Below are 24,409 nucleotides of genomic sequence, written 5' to 3'. Positions count from 1 at the left end.
TAATAATGTTAAGGTCTTTGTTGTCCTCTGGAGGTCTTTTTTTGTGAAAGCTTAGCGAGGAAACTAAATCAATGTGCAGAGTTTTAACAAATTACATGTGAATCCATTTATTGACTAGCTGTGCTCATATGGGTTATTTCTGAGTCCTTTCGGGAGGTTTTAATTAGACTGTAATGACTGTCAGATTTCACTCGGGATGGGCATTTCACTCCATTAACTAAATGATGTGTTTGAATATTTTATATCACTAGAAAGATATAGATTTTTTTGCTTTTCATTTTTTTTTAAATTCACCGTCACTGCCCGCCGTAGTCCAATGTAACAAAAACAAATAAACAGTAAGGCTGTCCACTTTCTATCCCCAGATGTGTTGCCGTCCCGCAAACCAGTAGACAGCTGACATTTTTCTTTGACTGCACGGGAAAAGGACGACACATGGCGGTGCATCTCCGGCTTCTAATTGGCTCCACTCATATCATGTGGAGGCGGCATTTCGCCTGGAGAATTCCCAGAGCTCTCCCGCCACCGGTGTGACTTTTCTTATTAATACCCTGCTCTTTTTTGCTGAGCACTTTGTTTTAGCTTTCCGTGTACAATATATGGCCTGTCACCTCTAATGAGAGTCGGGATGGAGCGCAGAAGGCCCATGGGGGGTCCTTGGGCTGGCCTTTTGTTTGGAGATAACGCTTCACTTGCAACTTTATAGCTACATCAATTGCGAGATAGTGTTTGTGCTGTATTTGGTGGATAAAACGCAGATAATATCCGCTTGTGTAGTGCTTTGACTTGCCAAAAATGATACATTGCACCCTAAAAATAATTAGCTTTTATTTCTATATTTTATTTAGCGGACAAAAATGTGAAGAAATGTTAGCTTCTACTGTCATATAACTCAAAACACTCACAACTCAAATCATCTTTTGGCTTTCTTTTACAAGTACCATTAATCCGTTCCAGCTCCCTAAAAACACCAACAAAAATGTAATGTTTTTTTACTGAGAAAAATAGCACTCTACACTATTGTACCAACAAAAATGTAGGTAACATGTTTTTTTAATGAGATAAATAGCACTCTACACTATTGTACTTTATAAAACAAAGACTAATAACACAATTAAATAGAATGTATAAAAATCAAATACTGTGCATCATGATTTCACTTTTAATTTTGAATTAATTGTCCTCATCCTTCAAGTGTGCACATTTTCCACGAGGGGGCAGTATAATAAACAGATATCCTGCTCATAAATTTGACGATGAAACAGAAGACGGCATTAACTCAGCGGCATTTGTTTTTGGCAGAGGATAAAAAAGATCTGCCCGTCAGTACAGTAAGTTATCATACTTGTAGGCCGTAAATAAAAAAAAATCTAAAAGCAAACGACAATTCGATCTACACAAAAAAAAACCCCAGCTCCGACCACTTTTGGTGATTTGTTTCAAAATAAGATTCTGTACCTAAATAACACTGCATCGTTACTTTTCTGCCTTGTCATAACGGGCATTGGTTAGTACCTGAATATAATATCCAAATGTATTTGCTATTTTTGTACGAATATCACGTTTACCCTGACGATAAATACGTTATATTTTATTTTGAACTTCAAACGGAAGCTTGCGTATGTCTGTTTTGGGGCAATCGTTGGCCGGACGTGGTGTTTATGGGGAAGTTGATTGCCCCCTCCCCTTGGTTTAGCATGGCCGATTCAACTCAGAAGGAGGAAACCATGAAGAACTATCACATAGCGTCGGAAAAGATTAACCCAATGGCCGGTCGCTTCCCTCATTGTATCGTGTGGACGCCCATCCCCGTGTTGTCGTGAGTTAAGCTAGCTAGCCAGCTGTACGCTGTGGTTCTCGGCTTCTTTTGGGCAAAAATACCCGGATGACGGATACGTGAAGTGACATCTCCCTTAGCTTAGCAAGATAGCTGTCAAACATACAGTGTTGCTGACTTCTTAATAACAAAATGCATTACATGACGCCTATAAAGCATTGATTCAGGAATTTCAATATACATATTTTAACATTTGAAACTAGTGTGGAAAATGTAATAACGCTGAAAATGTGCTTTTATGACACATTGACCGGAGGAGTCACAGAAAGGCATAGAAGTGGACGTCCTTGGAAATGTATATTTACAAATCAAAAACCTTTTTTGAGTTTATTTATTTCAGTGTTAAAGATCTGCAAGTTGTGCAAAAAGTAGGCTACTGAAACGTGAAATAGTGTAAAATGTCAAATTCAAACGTTTACAGAAGGACAAAGTAAGTTTAACTGTACAAGTTATAGTGCATTTTTAAATTTCACACTAAACCAAAATGTTTTGTGAGTATTAAATATACTCGTTCCAATGTTGGTATAGTTTATAAGCCCAGTATTTTTTTATAGCGTCAATTTATCTAAATACTACAGTACACGTTAATTGTAGCATAATCTTTTCAATTATATGACTACTTTCTTTGTCTTGCCAGATGGTTGTTTCCATTTATTGGGCACATGGGCATCTGCACTTCCACTGGAGTCATCCGAGATTTTGCTGGACCCTATTTTGTCTCTGTCAGTCATTTTAATTTTGATTGTAGGTAAGTGTCTATGCCACTCAACTAAGCTTTTCCTTTGTCTTGCAGGAAGACAACATGGCTTTCGGGAAACCAACAAAGTGAGTTTATCTAATGTTTTTTCATCTATAAAAGAGGTTTGACTTGCGCTCTACACTATATTGTAATTTGTCATGGAGGTACTGGATTCTGGACGTGAGCAAAGTCTACGCCAGTGGCTCTAGCGCTTGGGACATTGCCGTGCACGACGCTTCGGAGGAGTACAAGCACAGGATGGTAGATTATTTTATTTTGTTATTTGTAATAAATAATTGACACAATCAATGAGATCAATGAATTAAAGAAAAAATGGAACTGTGGGGGGAAAAAAATCAGCTAAATGGTTGCATCAAATATTACAGGGTTCCTAATAATGTATTAAAGAATGGACTCGTGCCAACCTAGCATAACGTATTTTGCGTGTGTGTTTTTTCAAGCACAACCTGTGTTGCGACAACTGCCACTCGCACGTGGCCATGGCTCTCAACCTGATGCGCTACGACAACAGCACGTCGTGGAACATGGTCAAGCTCTGCCTCCTGGTGCTCTTGCACGGAAAGCACGTCAGGTAATGCACATTGAACATTTGACTGTTGCACATCTTAGTACATTCATGAATTTGCAAATAATACCTTAAAACGTCTTGAAAAAAGTCTTGAATTTGAAAATCTGGGTCTTAAATTGTATTCTCTATGTAGCTTCTCCATAGAGACGACATATGGAGAAGTTGGCATAACTGGCTGTCATTTATAAATAGATCACTGCCAAGAAGGACTGATTTGCCTCAAATTACGTTTACAAAGAAAAGTTTGAGCTGTCCGTCCAGCTCTGTCTGTCTATCTATAAATATACAGTATAAATTAGGGCTGGGCCGATAATTCGATATCGATATGTGTCGCGATTGGCACGTGATCGATACCAATAGAAAATGCCTTCGATAAAACGTTAGATAGAAAAAAGAAAAACAAACCCGATCATAACATGGTGCGTGATGTAGGCAGCGCGCTTCCGCCTCCAAAAATGAAGAAGAAGCATTTAAACCAACAAGAAGAAGCTGTTAACTCAACGGAGCATGCTCGCGGGCTTTGCTCAAATAAATGAGCACTCAACTCAGTACAACTCTTAGAATTAAATTCTATTTTGCATGATAACCCTATTAAAAACCCGTGGATGGAGCCATAGTGTACAAGTAGAGGAGTTCTTGTCTTTGACATGCTAGCTGTAGTTAGCCTTATCCGACACCGGCATCGCACTCAAGGTAAAATCAAGCAAGTAAAATATGAATGGACCATGGCAATAATGAGTCCGCTAAAAAGATAAAGTAGTCCTAAGACGGTTGGTAAACGATGATGTGTGCACTGCAAGAGTGTATTTGTTCACTTACATTGGATGAACATGAATGAATGAAGGCTAATATATGTGTCAACAACTGCTTTGGGGTAGACCTAATGGTAGACCTATCGTGATATACTTTTCAGTCATATCGCCCAACCCTAGTATAAATATATGCATTTGAATGGGTATCAATTACACACTTATTTTCTTTGGACCCGGTCCAAAGAAAAAAAATTTTCAAGTTGGAGCAAATGTGATGCTGGATAACCTCTGATTAACCTGAGATCAACTTTAATAACTCAAGAGCAAAAAAAGCACAAACGACAATTTTAACGGCACAAAAAACTGGGACTATTTAACCAGCATTTTCCGTGGCAGATTTTTCGGGGTACCTAATGAAGTGTCTCGAGATGTATTAATCATGCTCTGGAATTTTCGGTTTCCAGCTGCACTGGCTTCCTCAAGACGTGGCTGCCCTTCCTCACGCTGCTGGGCGTCATTGTGACGGTGGCGCTCGCCATCAACCTCCGGTGACCTCCCGCAGGGAATGTCGGCAAACAACGCGAGGCCTTTTTTTTTTTGGTGGGGGGGGGGGGGGGTCAAAAAAGACTGAAAAAAACCTGTAAGAGACACGACGCCGGAATGAATCTCTCTCTCGCATATACACACACACACACACACACAACTCCACCACTGCCATGCACTACACAAACACAACCTAAAAAAAATAGTAATATTGTACACATCTCTTTTAAGGAAAACTGCCTTTAGTATCGCATATTAGTATCGTCATGCCGTTAAAATGCTGGTCAGTGCCAACTCCCGAGTTTAAAAACCGTGCCAAATGTGAGAGAAAGTACAAAACTCTTAGAGCGAAGCCCCGTTTACCCCGGTGGATATATTCCAGACCCATCTGCGATGTTATACAAACTTGTTAAAAACACACCTCCGTATTCCCTGTTCTCGGTCTTGCTGTCAAGAATTGGGAGACTGTCATTACAACATCATTTTAAGGAAATGAAAAACGCGCTCATACAGTTCATCGAATAAGTTGCAAAGCATGCATGCTTTACGATGTTTATTAGTCAACCCCATTTGAAGTTTGCTGTAAAAAAAAACAACAACAAAAAAAACTTTACGCATTCTTTATTCAAGCACCTAAATGTTCAAACGGACCATGAAATTTCGTCTTAACGAAAGTCTGCTAGTGTAATAGTAACATTTGATATGAAATGCCATAGACTGGCTAACGAAAGTTAGCATATATGTTACAATTATAAACCTATCAACTGCTACTTTATCACACATGCAGCAGTAAACAGCATCCAACAATAATAAAACAACTTTATGAATTTGGACTTGCCTGTATGATGTGAAAACACCAAAATCGCTTAATCGCTTAAAAAAAAAAAAAATCATCGATATAGTGGGTGTGCAAATGATACACCACAATATTTACTTAACCACAAAGATTGGGGTGCTATTAATTCTTAGGGTTTAAAATATTCCGCATGGCACTTTTTCCTTTGAATTCCGAACATATCTGGCAGCTGTACAGAAAGCCATGTCTGTCGTGCAAGTGTCATGCTAACTAGCATGGCGTGTGGCGGTCTCAAGATAATGTCCGAGATCATTTCAGGCTATTCGCAGCACTTTCTCTTTGACTGCCCAGCGTAAATGCCAGCTTTACAGATGCCACTTCTTGTGGTCATGATCGTGGTATCAAATGTCTGTATGAATGACACCACCTAAATAATGATTGGTGGGGAAACATTTATTTTACAAATCCATAAGCAGCTTTTTTTTCCCGAAATGATTATCTTGGCAGTTTTTGTTTTGATCTCCCGATGTAAATGTCAGCTTTGCAGATGCCACGTCTAGCCCTATAAGTGCCGTGTTGACCACATGTGCTGGTATGACCACCAAAAAAGGAGGAATATTATTCTGGTAGGCCTTCTTTTTTTTTTTTTTTTCCTACAAATTCAAACAATGTAATATTTTTGTGTGGCACTTTCTCTTTGATCCCCGACTGTGTTCGTCAGCTTTACCGATGCCGCATCTTGCTCGAGTCTGATCCGGTGTTATGGTAATTACCTAGAAACACATCGGCTATCTTAGGAAAAAGTAATTGCAGCCATCTAATAATGACACCTTGAACAACGTTTATTTTAGGCGAGGTGTTTTTTTTAGGTCAAGAGGACCCCATCATTAATTTAGGCTCTATTTGAGGAAATTAACGTTATGAGAGCAGCCCATTTGGTTCAACTTGAGTGGATTTTTTTTTTTTTTTTGACAGCCTTCACTTTCCTCATGTTATTTTTGCCCCTTTAATTCTACATGATGGCCGTCACTCCACCTCAGTTGCCATGGCTGTGGTGAGCACATCCAAATCCCCCCATTGTTCCCAATCAAATAACTCCTTAAGCCCCCCTCTCTTCAGAAGCAGCAGGTAGCCAGGATGGCTCAGGTTTTCTTGCCGAACAACCCAAACCCCCCGATCCCCCCTTAGCACACACACCATGCCTGACAAGTGTCACTCCTGCTGTTTTCCACCTCTGTACTTCAAAGTTGGCCCGCATCGTCATCGCTGCTTGACAGTGCTGTGAGAATAACACAGAGCTAAGGCTAGCAGCTAATGAAGTCTACATCTTCACTCCTCCTTGCTAAACAGCCCAAATGGACTGACTTTTTTTCTTGACACCAGTTTGCAAATGATTCAAACTCAATCATTTTGATGCAAAAAGTTGGTGAACCCTGATAACTAGCTAGCCAGTTAGCATGACAAACCAACGTAGCCGTCTACATTTTCACTCAGTACTGTACTTCTTTGCTAGCCAGCTAGCTAGCATGGTAGGCTAACATACTGCAGAAGTCTACATCTTCACTCGGCGAAAACATTTCAAACATATGGACTCAAATGTAGGACACCAGTTTCAAACGATCCAAACTCAGACATTTTGTCACAAAAAATTAGTCGGCCCGGCTAACTAGCGTGATAAACTAATTTAGCAGTCTGCATCTTCACTCAGTGCTCCTTTGCTAGCCAGTTTACATGATAGGCTAACAAAGAAGTCAACATCTTCACGCGGCGCAAACATTTCAAACAGATGTACTGAAATGACACTAGTCAGAAATTATCCAAACTCAGTCATTTCTTAGTAAAAAGTTGCTCAACCCTGCAAACTAGCTAGCCAGCTAACGTGATAATATAAGGTAACATAGTTGTCTACATTACAGTTGAATCTGGCTCCAACTTAATTTAAACATGAATATTGCCGCTACAGATCAATCATTTTTCAAAAGGTTTTGTTATAAGCTTTTTTTTTTTTTTTTTTTTTTGCTTTTTTTTTGTTTTTGTTTTTTTAAGCTGTCTCACTGCTGTGGTGCCTTGTGGTAACCAAGAGCCAGCAGTTTGTGGAATGCGGAGACCTGCGGCAGGGGGTGGGAGGTGGCTAGGGGTATGGGTACGCTATCAATATACGCTTAGGCTGGTTTGGAGACTCCCAAACGCTCTAATCTCAAAAACAGAACCATAGACCATCCTGCCAGGTACTCTGCGTACAAGAATGTATTTATGAACAAATATATACTAATAAAGATGTTTTATTATTGTTCTAAAAAGTGTTTTTGCTCATGTTTCTGATTGATCTCTTTCTTAAAATGATTATAAATAGTCAGAATACACATTAAGGAAAAGAAAGCCCCTTCCCTCAGTCCTTGCTTTGATACTTAAACCCGCCCCCCTACCCGCACTCCAAAGTCTCACTCAGGGGCCATTATTGTGCACATGAAAGGAGGGCCCCTCGCAAGTCTGGTCCCCAACCCCCACTTGCTCCCTCACCCCGCAGTGCTGCTGACCACCTGGGTGGGAAGATGGCAAACAAACCAGTCAGCGTCCAAGCCAAAAGTCCCCGCGATGCTTTTTAAATCCACATCAAACACGGCCAGCGTCAAAGGGAATAATCTCGGGATGAAACGCCGCTGATGAGACAAGGATGCAGTTGGAGGAACTGCAACCTTCGGAAAGTAGCCACCTATTCAATTAAAAAAAAAAAAAAAAAAAAGATAATTGTTACTCTAAACTTCATGTATATCAAAATGGATTTTTTTTAATCCAAGGCTCTTCCCATTAAAATGTATTAGTCGAAAACTGTATTGGGCATACAAATTGTGATGTTGAATGTGGATATGATCCAGATTACGTATATGGAACCCATTTTATAGATATGAAATATTTGCCACCAATTTAAGACAGATTGCACGTTTTTTTAAATAATAACAATGTATCGCATCCAGATTGGCCAATCAGAAAAATGTATTCCTGATCTGATCCAGATCACAATTTGAAAATGTAATCTGAATGTATTTGAAATTGCACATTTGGCTGCCTTAAATTGAATCCGAATCTGATGCAAAGTTGTTGTGACTTTTGACTTGTCAGGGTTAGTCAATTTAAATTCCCTATTTAAAAAAAATAGACTAATATTAACAGAGAGCATCCCTTTTAAATTAACAACGGTGCCCTTTCTGAGGCCGACCCACTAGATCCGGATCCGTCCCCCGAACTTCAAGCTCCTCCCCGTCGGATGCGTGCGCGATGCTCCTTTTTTTCCCCTTCTTTTCTTAACTTGATTTGTTTGCAAGGAAGCGACGCCCTCTTTCCTTTCTCTCGCAAAGGACCCCCACCACACACACAGGGCGACCCCCACCCGTGGCTGCTGGTGTCCGCATGGAAGTGCTCAGCTTCGCACTCGAGGCGCGCGTCCACACGGGACAGCAGCCGGTGGAGATGTGATCCTTCTCCACTTCTTCTTCTTTATTATCTTCCTCCTTTCTTTCCTGCTAAACATGCCGGACTCGAGCCACAGTCGCCTCCTTTGCTGCGCGCTGCTGCTGCCGCTGCTGCTTCTGCTGTTGGACTCCGTTTACGCACCGCCAGCCCCGGCGTCGGCGTCGTCATCCTCCTCCGTCTCCTGCCCGCCGGGCTGCGAGTGCTCCGAGGCGGCGCACACGGTTAAGTGCGTGGCCAAGGACCTCCGGAGCGTCCCGGTCGGGATCCCCGGATACACCCGGAACCTTTTCATCACCGGCAACCAGATCATGCGCATCGGACCGGATTCCTTCAAGGGCCTCGACAATGTCACCAACCTTTCCCTCAGCAATAACAGGTAACAGCGATCTATCTACCAATCGAAATCTGTCGAGACTTTATTAACCATTTGTTATTAAATTTACATTAAAGAAAAGTGCGTACGGTATGTGTATGAACTTTACTACTTCACTCTGTTAGCTAATGCATTTTTTGATAAAAAGCTATCACATTTTTTACATGATTAATACTTGTTTTTAGTTTTTAAATAGTTATTTCTAGTTTTTAAGCATACCGTTTATTTTGAAATGTTGGAATTTGTTTTTTAAAATGAAAAAAGAAAACTTTGACTGTTTTTACAAGATCTATAGATTTTTGTAGTTAACTCCTAAATTATGGTGAAATTTTATTTAAGTTTATATTTACCTTTCAAGTTTCCCTTTAAACAAGTAATAAGAAACGTAATATTCATTATTCAATACTTTGATCTGTTACATAATTTTTGATCTGTTACAATACTTTTGACAGATTTTCTTTCCCATATTGCAATTGATTATTTTGTGTTTTTTTTGCAGATTTGCAGATGATTTATTTTATTTATGTACATATTTTTCTAAATTATTTTTTGTTTTTACAAGATTACCTTTCAGTGGCTGTGAAACCACTTCAGAGTGGACTGAGAGACAGAAAGAGAGAGAAAAAAAGAGTGTTAGCATTAAGCTAGCAGACTTAATGGCAAAGTTATGTGAATGTGAGCTGTATTGAGTCACTGGCAGCAAAGCGTGTTTCTCAAATTTTTGCTGCAAGTCAAAGCAAAAAAACAAAACAAATCGGTCGTACAGCGGCTAGTATCTCCAGGCACCACGGTAATGCAATGTCTCCTCAAGGCAGTTTTTCATGCTAACCTCCACCTTGACCAAAACAAATCTCCATCTCTCTCTATCCTCCAGGATTTCTCAGGTCGACTCGCACGCCTTCTCCGGCCTGCCGAGTCTTCGCTCGCTGGACCTGAGCTCCAACCAGCTGGCGGTGGTCCACCCAGAGGCCTTCACGGTGGCCAACCAATCGCTGCGCCAGCTCAACCTAAGCCGCGCCCTCTACAACCACTCGGCCGTGCTGGACTTGGCCACGGCGCTGCGCTGGAGCGCTCTGACCTCGCTGCGCGGCCTCGACCTGTCGCACAACGGCCTCATCTACCTGCCGCCGCGCATTTTCTCCCGCCTGGGCGCACTTCGCCGGCTGCTGCTCGCCAACAACTCCCTGGTGGCCGTGCGCAATGCCACCCTGGCCGGTTTGGAGTCTCTGGGGGAGCTGGATCTGACGCTCAACTCACTGAAGAACATCCCCGAGGAGGGCCTGCGCGAGCTGGACTCGCTGCCAGAGGCCGAGATCCTCCTGAGGGAGAACCCCTTCACATGCGCGTGCGGTATCGAACCTTTTGCCCGCTGGCTCAACCGCTCCCAGGGACGTGTCCGCGAGCCCGAGCGGCTGGTCTGCGCCTTCCCCGCCACCCTGAGGAACGCCTCCCTGCTCTCGGTGGTGGGCGCCGCCGGCAACCTGGGGTGCCGCCAAAGGGGCGCCGGCGCCGACCTGGCCCTGCAGACCTCCTATGTGTTCCTGGGTCTGGTTCTGGGTCTGGTGGGCCTGGTATTCCTCTTTGTGCTCTACCTGAACCGCAGGGGCATCAAGAAGCGCGTGTATGACATGCGCGATGCCTGCAGGGAGGTGTGGGACGGCTACCACTACCGCTTCGAGATCGATTCGGACCCCCGCCTGTCCCAGGTGTCCTCGGGCACCGACATGTAAAGACTTGAATGACGACCCGAAACTTTCCCAAAACGTACAGACCTGTCTGTGAATATGTATATAAACGATATTGGATGACCCTGCCACATGCATGTCACATGACTCCCGCTTCTTGTCTTCCACGCAAGTGCCTCAAGGTCGCCGGTCAATCGCGGGGCACATATAGATAAGCAAACAGACTTTTGAATTAAGATGACTTTTTGGCCAGAGAAGCAGGGCTGCACCCTACAACTGGTCGCCAGCCAATCACAGCGTACGCGCAGTAGAGATGTATCAACAACGTGTATCATGGATGTAGACAAAATGCAGTCGGCAAAGCAGTCATTGTTTCAAGCCCTTCGTATTAGGAAGGAGGATTATTCAGCACAGGCTGAGCCTCTCCAAAATTTCTCAACACCCCACCCGCCCCCTCCCCGGAGCGTTGCTCTGTTTCTGCGCCTCAACTTTATTGTCACGATGATGAGAACCAGTCGCGGAGGCCGAGGCTCTTCAAAAGCCAGCTCCATGTTTTTCTGTTTAAGGAACGCTCTCCCTTTTCTTTCTTCCCATGATAAGACACAGATGATTCCGGACACTAGCGGCCACAGCCTTTCAGCAGGCACAACTGAAATTTACATTTTACGGGCGTCTTTTAAACGCGAGAAGGCATCGATACCTTGTCGTGTATGTTTGTGTTGAGGCTACAAATGACTTCATTGCTCCTAATTTTGCTGTCCTTGCAGGTTATTAGGGTAAAAGCCTCCTATTTTGTCAAGCCAAAGAAGAAGCATCCTCCTAAGTTAGCCGTTTTACTGCATGTGCAATACAGAACCACAATAAAACTACACAAAGCAGTGTTGTCTTGGCAAGCCTCATTTAGTTGAAATGTAGGGCAGTAGACTGAAACGGAAAGTAGAGATACCATTTTTGGCTCATTTTTGGTCTTTACGTGAAAACTCCTGGTATTGCATGTCATATATATATATATTTTTTAAAATTGTAACATTAGGCTCATAACATCGTACTTAAGGAAAAGTTCAGAGCTGGGCACTTGAACCTTTTTTAGCCTGTCCGTCCTCCGTCTTTGTCCCTCTGAACATTTTTAATTTTAATTAAAAATTGATGTCCTCCGACCACGTCCGTCCCGGTCCTTTTAAAGCGCTTCCGCCATTACGTTCCGTTGGTCTGCCAAATAGTAAAGAAAACAAGAGCTTTGTGTTGAGTTTTTTTTTTCTGAGCCCCCTCTTCACCTGCCCTGCCCCCCCCCCCCCCCCCCGTCACCCTGAAAGAGGTCCGCTGATACTCACTCTACATTACGCCGCCGCGTAATAGGATTCCCTCACGATGACAAAGTTGAGCACTCGGCAGCCACTTTTGTTTAAGTGTCATCATTCTTAATCACGGCCGCTGGGACGGGGGTCCCGGGGGAAAGCGTGGAGGGGAGGGGGAGTCATAATTTGCTGTTACGCAACATGCCACGAGGTGGGCCCCGTGGGTGTCAAGTAACAAAATGCCCCCACCCCATGCATCATTAGGAGTGGCGTGGGCTTTTTTTTGGAATGGGCTCGTTCTGCTTGCAGCAGGCGGCCATGATGGGGAAGGAACGAGCACTTCCTGCTTCTTCTTCTTGGCCTGCTGGAATCAATTAGAGCAACATGCACGCTACACGCTGTAGCCTACAGCTACAAAAAAAGAAAAGAAAAAAGACTGCTAATATTACTAGAATAGAGAAGAAAATGATTTTGAAATAAAAAAGGATTCATATTATTAGAAATATATTTTTCAGTTAAACCAGTCAATGTTCTATGAAAAAAAATCTAAAAAAAAACACTACTTTGAAACCCTAACCCATGCAGGCTTCCCTTGATAACGTTTACGGGTCGAATATCCGCACATTTAAGGAAAAGCAGAGTTTATTGTAGTGCCAGGTAAGTGACAAAAGAAGCATCGGCGCCATTAAAGGCTTCTGGTTGATTGTAGATGGCCTTGACCCATTTTAAGGAAGGGACAAGAAAGCGGCAAGCGGCGGAATACTTCATCATCTGCTTCACGCGTCGATAGCTCGCTCTGCAATCGAGCGGCGCGTCTGGGAAAGACAATAATGCACCCGAGAGACACAGTCATTTCAAAGACACCCGCGATCAAATCGTCTTTGCTAGCCATTCGTTTCTTGCGACAAAAGTTATTAACGCTGCGTTGCACGGCTTTTGCCTCCACCGTTTAACACCGTGTGACATACTAACACTTAATTACAACTTTATTTTATTTATTATTCTAGTACATTTTTCTTGGGGCGGGGATTTGAAAAAAATATTTTTCTTGAAGAAAAAAAACCCCCACATAGCTTAAAAAAATCCAAACTTCTGTTTTCCTGACTGCAGCAATCATACAAATTAACGAGCTAGGAGTCTCGTTCATATTTAAACTGAAAAGCCAATCATTTTTTGTTGTTATTGTCGTTGGTTACTTTGTGTTTTTGTATCCTGCTAGATTCCCAATTAACTATCAAACTAAAAGCTACCTTGCTAAAACTGAAAATGTGCTCTATCTTGGTCTACTTAGCAAACTGGCGTCCAATTAGTTGAGTTAAAGGTAAAAATAAAAACAGTGACACCATCAGAGATGTATTAATTGAATAAAAAATGATTTGGTTGGATTTTCGCGTACGACAATATTACATCATAGTCAAAGCTGTTTCAGTGCAAAAAAAAAATAAAAAAAGATGCAATGCAGAAAAAAGTGGCGTCGAGTGTCTTGCATGGGAACTGGAAAGAATTCCGACTGCAAAGATGGGGGCGAAAAAAGAGAAACGAGCGGTCGCCAGTGCTATTTCCTGTCACAGGAAATTGTGTCTTTGATATAAGCCACCGCACTCATGCGGTCATCAGTCGCTTGAAAACAGGAAGGAAGAAAGGAAGTCATCTCCCTATATTTTCTGTTATTATATGGATGTTAAAAAAACAACATAAATCCCCTCAAAAGTACGACGTTAATGAAAATAAAAATCACCTTTTCCCCTAGAATTTTAAAGTCTAAAGTATTTCAAATAATCATATACTCCTACTTCAATATATTTAAGAATGCATTTGACCATTAATAATAACTTACACTGCATAATGGTTGGTTTCACATTGACAGGTAAAAATTCGAACAATCAAAAGCAAGCCGCGCGCGCGCGCACGCACGCACGCGCACGCACCTGATGGCCATTGAGGTCATTAGAAGCCGCGATTGGGCATCTTAAAAGCGTTTCTGTGCTTGCATGTGCTGCTGGCGAAGAGCAAGTAGCTTGGAGTCGAGTTGTGTGGCTACTGTTGCTTTGCCCCAGGCCGCCTGCACAAATGGCTTGTGGAATTTATTTGGGGTAAATAAGTGGTACTGGAAATAATCGATGTGCGTTTGAGTGTTTAAGGTGTTTTTGTGTGCAGGCTCTTGCTGATTTGCTTACTTGGAGCAGAGCATGTTCGCTGTTTGTGGGCTTCTCGAAAAGGTGAGTGCAAATACGTTAACAGTTAACATGAGTACCAATCCTCAATGTAGTTTTTTTTTCCCTTCAAAATTCGAGTGGACTGTCATCCAGTGGGCTTTACTATCCCCAATTAAAATTCAAGAATATTTATTTTAAAGCTTTATGCCTGATAAGTTCCTTTTTCATGACTAATTGCAGTTCAGATAATTACCACTAGAGAGAGCCTGCGTACTTCAAGTGCAGTGGTTCTCAAACACCCTGCTTGCTCCCACAAAGTAGCAGTAGGCCTGAGTGCACATGTACGTGACCTAAACAATTCTGATGTACGCAAATGCTTCCTCGAGTAAAATAGACATGCTCACTGAATGTTATCTAAATGTCAGAAAAGATAACTGTTTATTTTTGTAGCTCAAGGCAAGACATATGTTGGCTTTGTGCAAGAGGACGACGGCGGTCTGAGACGTGACGGCGACACTGGCAAGCCTCCCCAGAATCAATTCAGACAAGCCTCCCATGTTCAAGCCTCGGCCCGAAGTGGCAGTGGTAGCGGCGTCTCTGCTCATGGCTATCAACAAGCCAAACAGTCGTCGTCTCTCGGCGGCTACTCGTCACTCAAGGTGGTTCGTCGACGCCCCGTGGCCATGGCCGCCAAAAAAAACGTTCCCCAAAAGCCCCGCCTCTCCACAGCCATTGCAAGTTCAGGCTCTCTGAGCAGGTTTAAATCGCCAAAGTCCAACCTGGCAGTAGGACAAGCTGCAGGACTCAAGAAACCAAATGGTGGCCACCACTCCACCGTGAAGTCGCCGAGTCTGTTCTTGCCAGGTTATGGCAAACGCAAGTTCTCTGCCAACATGCAGACGTCGGCCAACGGCGCTGCCACCAAAGTCCTGATTGGTCAAAAACCAGGAAGACAGAGGCAAACCTACACAAACTACAAGAGCCATGGTCAGATGGGGTTGAAAAGTAAATGGCAGCAGGTGACCAGTGGGTCATTGGAGGCGGGGTCGAGCGGGCAACGCTACGCCCCAACAAACGTCCTAAAAATCCCCAGCCAATTTGGTGGCTTCCCCATCAGGCGCCTGAAGGACCCCGCGCCCCAAAAGAGCCCAAGGGTCAAGCCTGTCGCATATCATGCTCGCCCAGAGACAAAGTGGGCCAGAGTCAAGCTAAGACCCTGACCAGAAGAACATTCACTTGAATGGGAGTTGTAATTTTTTTTTCCAGCAGGAGTGACGATAGCCATTTTAGTGTTTTGAAAATAAAAATGCACACTTGATCTCTGCTTGTCTGTGTGCTACTTTTGACACTTGTCACCATGTTTTGGAAACTGTTTTTAAAAGGACATTCTCCTGCAATACTTGGCCACAGACCCATTTGAACAACTACAGTGAGCTAACTCAGTTTTGTAATTTTGAAACCAAGTGTAGAAATGGTCCAGCCTCAGAAATGGTCGAAATAAAGGTTTCAATTCAAATTGAGATTCCACCCCCCCCCCCCCCCCCAATTTATGGTTTCACCAATGAAACTCGGGTTTCACCTACAAAAATCTCAAAAGGAGGGTGAATTTGAAAAATGTACAGGTCTTGAATTATATCTGTCTATTGGAGAGCTGCACACCACCCTGAACAACATACAGTGTGTGTGTGTGTATATATAGGAAATACCCTCATTTACAGTACTGACATATTCATATTGTAAAATGACAGCCTCACTGTATCATACCGCCTGGAGCCATACTAGTCCGTGTCTTTTTTCTCATTAAATATTGTTTGGAAGCAGATATTAAAAATAGAAAACAGATGGCTTGCTAGATCATTTTGGAATAGAAACATCAACATTGAAATGCAGCTTTTTCTCGTTTGTCTAGAACGAGCAAGGAAAAATCTTGTTTGATCAGTTTTTATTTTAGCACTTGACACAAATGGAAAAACGGATCGTTTGTTTTGGATTCCCGGAACTTGTCACTGACAGTATTTCTCTGACTGACCAGAAGATGGCGACAACGTGAAGCTCGAGGCAGATCAATAGGTTTACAATACAATATGACTTTATATCGCGCATTTCACAGCAGCTACATCTGTAGTAGTGTTGTGCAATGATAGCCAGGTTGCCGTACTTGATGTCGTGTGATTCACTTTCATATTTGCGGCGTGAAATGGAAGCAACAATTTCCACGGTGAGCCAATGCAGTTATCATGACAGGTCACTAGGGGCCGCTAGTGTGCAAAGGGCCGTTGAACAAGCAAAAGAAAAAGATTGGCTTGGATTGGCGCACGTGACGTCAGGCCTGCAGGTGATTTGGCGACAGGTGTGCACGACGGCAATCATCGCGTACAGTGCACGGTGGCGGCAAGATGGCGTCCGACCTATTGGTGTTTTCTCAGGTGAGCAAACGAGGAAATGTTTTTTTTTTTTTTGCCGTTTCTCACAATGCCATTTTGTTTGTTGCAGGATTTGCATACTTGAGGCACGCAACAGCTTTCGGGGTTTCAGCACAGCACGTCACAGTTCACTTCCTTGCCTGATTTGAGCACATCGTGCTTCTTGATTCTTTTGCATCATTTCAAATTATTTTGGTTTGTTGTATGCTGGCCAGCTTTTTTTTTTCTATCTTTATTTATTTTTGTTGTTGTTGTAAATGACAAACCAAATGGCTTTGTATTTTGCATTTGAACTGTACGTTTTCTTTGTTTTGTTTGAAGTTTACTGTCAGGGTGAAAAAAAACGGGTGTTGTAAATGATACACCTAATGGCTTTGTACTTGGGAATTGAACTGAAAGGGTTTTTTATTTGACAAATTTTGGTGTTTATTGAAAATGGTGAATTTTATTTCGCGTGGTATGTAACTATTTTTTTCTGTTTTTTTCTAATGAAGTTTACTGTCAGGGTTTAATTTTTTTTTTGTTCCCTTCACCCAATCTGAGGTAGGCTTATTTATAACTCTTGTTTCCCTCCACCCGTTTGTTTGTATTAATGTGGCAGGTTATTCACCAATGTGCAATGTGCTTTTTTTGTGTTTTGCAAACTTGTGAATGTGGTTTTGTCTAACCCAGGGCTGCTCAAGTTGGGTCCTCAAGAGCCTCTCTCCAGTCTGTTTTCCATCTCTCCCTGCCTGCAACACACCTGATTGAAATGATGCACTCATCACCAAGCTTTGCACAAGCCTGATAACTATTGTGATCATTTGTATCAAGTGTGTTCAGGTAGGGAAAGATGGAAAACAGGCAGGATAGGGGCTCTTGAGGACACATGGTCTAACCCATGACGCCGATTGTCAAAAAAAAAAAACCACACATCGGAATCTTTTGCAAGCATTCGTTTCACTGTTTTCCGGTTGGAGGGGATACTTCATCCGATTTGGATGGCTAAAATAGTCTCATGCTACGCCGGCAATTTTTTGACTGCAAACTTGGATAATCTGTTCGATTTGAGGTAAATTCTGCTAAAATGAAAATATGAATGTCTTATTGTGTACCTGTATCTTTGAAGAAATTTCGTGGATTTGGTTTGATGCTAATTTGCTTTAGTCAACCACAATGGTGTAATTCCGGCAGAAAATTTCCTTGAAACTGCCATTCTAGTTCGTATCTGTAATTATTACAAAAATTACATGTTCAGTTATAAATGTAAATTCTGTTGATTGATTGTAGAACTAAAAACAAATGCAGGATCCTTCAATACAAGGCAAGCAGGAGGACCTCAGACCAGGTGAAAATAAGTTTGGATGCACTTTCAGCTTGTTTGGCATTTTTGGATGGAACTGTGTACATGTTGATTCCATCTTGTCTAAACTGATTTCTTTTTCTATAAGGGTATAGTAAGGCGTTTTTTTTTTTTTGCAAAAAAACCTAACTATGTATAGTAATGCGTTTTTTGCGAAAAAACGACCATTTTATAGTAAGGGTATAGTAAGGCGTTTTTTTTTTTTGCCCAAAAAATGACCATGTATAGTAAGGCGTTTTTTTTTTTTGCCAAAAAACGACCATGTATAGTAAGGCGTTTTTCTCCCAAAAAACCCCACCATGTATAGTAAGGCGTTTTTTTTCGAAAAAAAATGACCATGTATAGTAATGCGTTTTTTTTGCGAAAAACGACCATGTATAGTAATGCGTTTTTTTTCCCCAAAAAACGACCATGTATAGTAATGCGTTTTTTTCCCCAAAAAACGACCATGTATAGTACTGCGTTTTTTTTCCCCAAAAAACGACCATGTATAGTAATGCGTTTTTTTTCCCCAAAAAACAACCATGTATAGTAGGATTTTTTTTTCGAAAAAAACGACCATGTATAGTAAGGCTTTTTTTTTTGCCCAAAAAACGACCATGTATAGTAAGGCGTTTTTTTTGCCCAAAAAAACGACCATGTATAGTAATGCGTTTTTTTGTGACAAAAAACAACCATGGCATTTTTTTGCGAAAAAAACAACTATTTATAGTAATGCGTTCTTTTGCGACAAAAAAAATGACCACGTATTGTAAGGGTATAGTAAGGCGTTTTATGGTAAAAAAAAAACATGGATAGTAAGACGTTTTTTGTGAAAAAAAAACATGGATAGTAAAGCGTTTTTTTGCAAAAAAAACCCATGGATGGTAAGGCATTTTTTTGCGAAAAAAAAAACATGTATAGTAATGCGTTTTTTTTTCCCAAAAAACGACCATGTATAGTAATGCGTTTTTTTCCCCCAAAAAACAACCATGTATAGTAAGGCGTTTTTTTGCGACAAAAAACGACCATGGATAGCAAGGCGGTTTTTTTTGCCCAAAAAACGACCATGGATAGCAAGGCGGTTTTTTTTTGCCCAAAAAACGACCATGTATAGTAAGGCGTTTTTTTTTGCCCAAAAAAACGACCATGTATAGTAATGCGTTTTTTTTGCCCAAAAAACGACCATGTATAGTAAGGCGTTTTTTTTTGCCCAAAAAACGACCATGTATAGTAAGGTGTTTTTTTTGCCCAAAAAACAACCATGTATAGTAAGGCGTTTTTTTTGCCCAAAAAAACGACCATGTATAGTAAGGCGTTTTTTTTGCCCAAAAAAAGACCATGTATAGTAATGCGTTTTTTTTCCCCAAAAAACAACCAATCCAAGCCAATCTTTGAGAAAAAAATGACCATGTATAGTAATGCGTTTTTTTTTGCGAAAAAAATGACCATGTATAGTAATGCGTTTTTTTTGCCCAAAAAACGACCATGTATAGTAATGCGTTTTTTTGCCAAAAAACGACCATGTATAGTAATGCGTTTTCTTTTCCCAAAAAACGACCATGTATAGTAATGCGTTTTCTTTTCCCGAAAAACGACCATGTATTGTAATGCGTTTTTTTTCCCCAAAAAACGACCATGTATAGTAATGCGTTTTCTTTTCCCGAAAAACGACCATGTATAGTAAGGCGTTTTTTTTTTTGTCCAAAAAGCGACCATGTATAGTAAGGCATTTTTTTGCGACAAAAAACGACCATGTATAGTAAGGCGTTTTTTTGCGACAAAAAACGACCATGTATAGTAAGGCGTTTTTTTGCGACAAAAAACAACCATGTATAGTAAGGCGTTTTTTTGCGACAAAAAAAACGACCATGTATTGTAAGGGTATAGTAAGGCGTTTTTTTGTAAAAAAAAACATGGATAGTAAGACGTTTTTTGTGAAAAAAAAACATGGATAGTAAGGCGTTTTTTTGCGAAAAAAAAACATGGATGGTAAGGCATTTTTTTGCGAAAAAAAACCCATGTATAGTAAGGTGTTTTTTGCGAAAAAAACGACCATGTATAGTAAGGTGTTTTTTTGTGAAAAAAAAACGACCATGTATATAGTAGGTTTTTTTTTTCGAAAAAAAACCCCACCATGTATAGTAGGTTTTTTTTTTTCGAAAAAAAACCCCACCATGTATAGTAGGGTTTTTTTTTTCGAAAAAAACGACCATGTATAGTAATGCGTTTTTTTGCCAAAAAAACGACCATGTATAGTAATGCGTTTTTTTGCCAAAAAAACGACCATGTATAGAAATGCATTTTTTTGCCCAAAAAACGACCATGTATAGTAATGCGTTTTTTTTTTTTTTTTTAAAACGAATGTTTAGTAAGCAAATAGTAAGGTGTTTTTCGCGAAAAAAAATAACCATGTATAGTAAGGGTATAATAAGGCGTTAAAAAATGGCTATGTGTAGTAAGGCGTTTTTTTGCAAAAAAACTGACCATGTATGGACAAGTAAGGCGTTTTTTTGCAAAAAAAACGACCATGCATAATAAGGCGTTTTTTTGCCCAAAAAATGACGATGTATAGTAAGACGTTTTTTATTTTTCGAAAAAAAGAAATGTTTAGTAAGCGTATAGTAAGGCGTTTTATTTGCGTCAAAAACGACCATGTATAGCAAGGCGTTTTTTTACGACATTAAATGACCATGTATAGTAAGACCTTTTTTTTTTTGCGAAAAAAAAATTATAGTAAGGCGTTTTTTTGCAAAAAAACCCCAAATATGTATAGTAATGTGTTTTTTTGTGAAAAAAACAACCATGTATAGTAAGGGTTTTTTTTGTGAAAAAAAAAATGTAGAGTAAGGGTATAGTAAGGTGTTTTTTTGCTAAAAAAATGATCATGTAGTAATGTGTTTTTTGAGAAAAAAACGACCACGTATAAAAAGGCGTTTAAAAAAAAAAACATGTATAGTAATGCTTTTTTTTTGCGACAAAAAATGACCATATATAGTAAGGCGTTTTCTTTGTGAAAAACCAACCATGTATACACACTCATTACGCAAGTGTAGATGCAAATGCATTGGAGAAATCTAGGGTCAGGTTTACTTGCATATAATGCACAGACATATGTGAGGTTTGAACCCACATCCTCTGATTCACAATCCATGTTACTATTCTTTGAGCTAGCTCTGACCTGAAGGTCATTGTGCCTTCCAGACTAAGTATTACAAAAGTATTTCCTGCTCCAGTTCTGCAGTGGTTGAAGAGTGTTACAGAATGTGGATCCTGCCAGTGGGTACCTGAAAAGGACAGCTGCTCCTTGTCCATATATCTTCAAGAATGGGGCGTGTCTTCAGCTAGGAAAACTAAATGGCTCAACCGAGATTCAAACCAGGGTCCTCAGGTGTTCAGTGCCATGAGTCTAACCGCTCACCAAGCAGAAACATCAGAAGCTAAACTAACCAGAAAGACAAATCCACACCCTTACTGCATGTGTTTATTTTTAGTTTTTAAAAGTCAATATAAATGGTCAGTTTTTTCTTAAAAAAACGCCTTACTATACATGATCCTTTTTTTCGCAAAAAAACGCGTTACTAGACATGGTCATTTTTTTTGCAAAAAAAACACCTTACTATACGATTACTAAACATATTCGAGTTTTTTTTTTCGAAAAAAACGCCTTACTATACCCTTACTATACATGGTCATTTTTTTTCGCAAAAAACGCCTTGGTCGTTTTTGTCACAAAAGAACGCCTTACTATATATACATGGTGTTTTTTTTCGCCAAAAAAAGCCTTACTATACCCTTACTGTACATGGTCGTTTCTTGTCGCAAAAAAACGCCTTACCATACATGGGGGTTTTTTTCGCAAAAAAACGCCTTACTATACCCTTACTATACATGGTCGTTTTTTGTCGCAAAAAACACCGTACTATACATGGTCGTTTTTTTCGCAAAAAAATGCCTTACTATAGCCTTACTAGACATGGTCGTTTTTTGTCACAAAAAACGCCTTACTATACATGGTCATTTTTTTTCTCAAAAAAACGCCTTACTATACCCTTACTATACATGGTCGTTTTTTGTCGCAAAAAACACCGTACTATACATGGTCGTTTTTTTCGCAAAAAAATGCCTTACTATAGCCTTACTAGACATGGTCGTTTTTTGTCACAAAAAACGCCTTACTATACATGGTCATTTTTTTTCGCAAAAAACGCCTTACTATACATGGTCATTTTTTTCTCAAAAAAACGCCTTACTATACCCTTATTATACATGGTCATTTCTTGTCGCAAAAAAAAAAGCCTTACTATACATGATTGTTTTTTTCGCAAAAAAAAACGCGTTACTAGACATGGTTGTTTTTTCGCAAAAAAATGCCTTACTATACCCTTACTAGACATGGTCGTTTTTTGTCACAAAAAAAAAACAAACCTTACTATACATGGTCATTTTTTGTCACAAAAAACGCCTTACTATACAAAGTCGTTTTTTTCGCAAAAAAACGCCGTACTATACCCTTACTGTACATGGTCGTTTCTTGTCGCAAAAAAAAAAAGCCTTATTATACATGGTCGTTTTTTTCACAAAAAAACGCGTTACTAGACATGGTCGTTTTTTTCGCAAAAAAATGCCTTACTATACGACCTTACTAGACATGGTCGTTTCTTGTCATGAAAAAATGCCTTACTATACATGGTCGTTTTTTGTCGCAAAAAACGTCGTACTATACATGGTCGTTTTTTTTCGCAAAAAAATGCCTTACTATACCCTTACTAGACAGTCGTTTTTTGTCACAAAAAAAAAAAAAACCTTACTATACATGGTTGTTTTTTGTCACAAAAAACGCCTTACTATACATAGTCGTTTTTTTCTCAAAGAAACGCCTTACTACACCCTTATTATACATGGTCGTTTCTTGTCGCAAAAAAAAAAAAAGCCTTACTATACATGATTGTTTTTTTTCGCAAAAAAAACGCATTACTAGACATGGTTGTTTTTTTCGCAAAAAAATGCCTTACTATACCCTTACTAGACATGGTCGTTTTTTGTCACAAAAAAAAAAAAACAACCTTACTATACATGGTCGTTTTTTGTCCCAAAAAACGCCTTACTATACATGGTCGTTTTTTGTCCCAAAAAACGCCTTACTATACATAGTCGTTTTTTTCGCAAAAAAAACCGCCTTACTATACCCTTACTATACATGGTCGTTTTTGTCACAAAAGAACGCCTTACTATACGTAGTCGTTTTTTTCGCAAAAAAATGCCTTACTATACATGTTTTCTTTCGCAAAAAAACGCCTTACTATACCCTTACTATACATGGTCGTTTTTTTTGTTTGTTTTTTTTTTCAAAAAACACCTTACTATACCCTTACTAGACATGGTCGTTCTTTTGTCACAAAAAAAGCCTTACTAGACAGTCGTTTTTTTCGCAAAAAAACGCCTTACTATAGATGGTCATTTTTTTTCTCCACAAAAAACGCCTTACTATACCCTTACATATATACATGGTCATTTTTTGTCGCAAAAAACGCCTTACTATATACCCTTACAGTCGTTTTTTGCCGTAAAAAACGCCTTACTATACATGGGGTTTTTGTCACAAAAAAACGCCTTACATGTTTTTTTTTCGCAAAAAAAATCGCCTTTTTTTTGGCAAAAAAAAGCCTTGTTTTTTTACCAAAAAAAACACCTTACTATACATGTTTCTATTCCGCAAAAAAACGCCTTACTATACATTTTTTTTCACAAAAAAACGCCTTACTATACATTTTTTTTCGCAAAAAAACACCTTACTATACGCTTATTTGTTTTTTCTGAAAAAAACGCCTTACTCTACCCTTACTATATATGGTCGTTTTTTTTGCAAAAAACGCATTACAACACAGTCTTTTTTTCGCAAAAAACTTTCTTACTATACAGGGTCGTTTTTTGTCGCAAAGAAACACCTTACTATACAAAAAGCCATACTATAAATGGTCATTCAAAAAAAAAAAAAAAAAAAAAAAAAAAAAAAAAGACTTACTAGACATGGTCGTTTAAAAAAAAAAAAGCCTTAGTATACATGGACGTTTTTTTCCCCCAAAAAATGCCTTACTATACATGGTCTTTTTTTTTCGTAAAAAAAAACCCGCCTTACTATACCCTTACTATACATGGCCATTTTTTTTTTTGCAAAAAAGCGCCATACTATAAATGGTCATTTAAAAAAAATAAAATAAACAACTTATTAGACATGGTCGTTTAGAAAAAATAAATAAAAAGCCTTACTATACATGGCCGTTTTTTCCGCAAAAAAAAGCCTTACTCTACCCTTATTATACATGGCCGTTTTTTTCGCAAAAAAATGCCTTACTATATGGTCTTTTTTTGCAAAAAAAAAAAAAAAAAAGCACGCGCCTTACTAAACCCTTACTATACATGGCCGTT

At 39.9% G+C, this 24,409-nt stretch overlaps 3 protein-coding genes across 3 annotated transcripts; all 3 read left to right on the top strand.

The window, feature by feature from the left end:
• The first annotated feature begins 1,614 nt into the window (after nucleotides 1-1,614).
• On the top strand, nucleotides 1,615-5,287 carry tmem222b (transmembrane protein 222b). Its single transcript, XM_086015307.1, has 6 exons — nucleotides 1,615-1,819; nucleotides 2,475-2,559; nucleotides 2,631-2,662; nucleotides 2,741-2,837; nucleotides 3,038-3,168; nucleotides 4,382-5,287. The coding sequence occupies exons 1-6, from the start codon at nucleotides 1,662-1,664 to the stop codon at nucleotides 4,467-4,469; spliced, it is 591 nt and encodes a 196-aa protein (XP_085871433.1). The 5' UTR covers nucleotides 1,615-1,661; the 3' UTR covers nucleotides 4,470-5,287.
• Nucleotides 5,288-8,361: 3,074 nt separating this feature from the next.
• Nucleotides 8,362-10,916, top strand: tpbg1b (trophoblast glycoprotein 1b). The gene is made up of 2 exons (XM_086014659.1): nucleotides 8,362-9,103; nucleotides 9,975-10,916. The coding sequence occupies exons 1-2, from the start codon at nucleotides 8,784-8,786 to the stop codon at nucleotides 10,828-10,830; spliced, it is 1,176 nt and encodes a 391-aa protein (XP_085870785.1). The 5' UTR covers nucleotides 8,362-8,783; the 3' UTR covers nucleotides 10,831-10,916.
• A 3,093-nt stretch (nucleotides 10,917-14,009) lies between these two features.
• On the top strand, nucleotides 14,010-15,554 carry LOC147132099 (uncharacterized). The gene is made up of 3 exons (XM_086015459.1): nucleotides 14,010-14,173; nucleotides 14,238-14,299; nucleotides 14,687-15,554. Exons 1-3 carry the CDS (start codon nucleotides 14,151-14,153, stop codon nucleotides 15,454-15,456), a joined length of 855 nt encoding a protein of 284 aa, XP_085871585.1. The 5' UTR covers nucleotides 14,010-14,150; the 3' UTR covers nucleotides 15,457-15,554.
• Nucleotides 15,555-24,409: the final 8,855 nt, after the last annotated feature.

Source organism: Filicampus tigris, chromosome 18 (genome assembly GCF_054856515.1).
Source record: "Filicampus tigris isolate MCC_2025a chromosome 18, RoL_Ftig_1.0, whole genome shotgun sequence".
NCBI classification, from domain to species: domain Eukaryota; kingdom Metazoa; phylum Chordata; class Actinopteri; order Syngnathiformes; family Syngnathidae; genus Filicampus; species Filicampus tigris.
The sequence above is the reverse complement of the archived record's forward strand: the minus strand, read 5'-3'. Positions and strand labels throughout refer to the sequence as shown.

Excerpts from the sequence above, each read along its gene's own strand:
- tmem222b (XM_086015307.1), top strand. The coding sequence starts at position 1,662 with ATGGGGAAGTTGATTGCCCCCTCCCCTTGGTTTAGCATGGCCGATTCA. Across the intron at positions 1,820-2,474 it reads ACGCCCATCCCCGTGTTGTC|ATGGTTGTTTCCATTTATTG; the intron begins GTGAGTTAAGCT and ends TTGTCTTGCCAG. Across the intron at positions 3,169-4,381 it reads TTGCACGGAAAGCACGTCAG|CTGCACTGGCTTCCTCAAGA; the intron begins GTAATGCACATT and ends TTCGGTTTCCAG.
- tpbg1b (XM_086014659.1), top strand. The coding sequence starts at position 8,784 with ATGCCGGACTCGAGCCACAGTCGCCTCCTTTGCTGCGCGCTGCTGCTG. Across the intron at positions 9,104-9,974 it reads CTTTCCCTCAGCAATAACAG|GATTTCTCAGGTCGACTCGC; the intron begins GTAACAGCGATC and ends TCTATCCTCCAG.
- LOC147132099 (XM_086015459.1), top strand. The coding sequence starts at position 14,151 with ATGGCTTGTGGAATTTATTTGGG. Across the intron at positions 14,174-14,237 it reads GCTTGTGGAATTTATTTGGG|GCTCTTGCTGATTTGCTTAC; the intron begins GTAAATAAGTGG and ends TTTTGTGTGCAG. Across the intron at positions 14,300-14,686 it reads TTTGTGGGCTTCTCGAAAAG|CTCAAGGCAAGACATATGTT; the intron begins GTGAGTGCAAAT and ends TTATTTTTGTAG.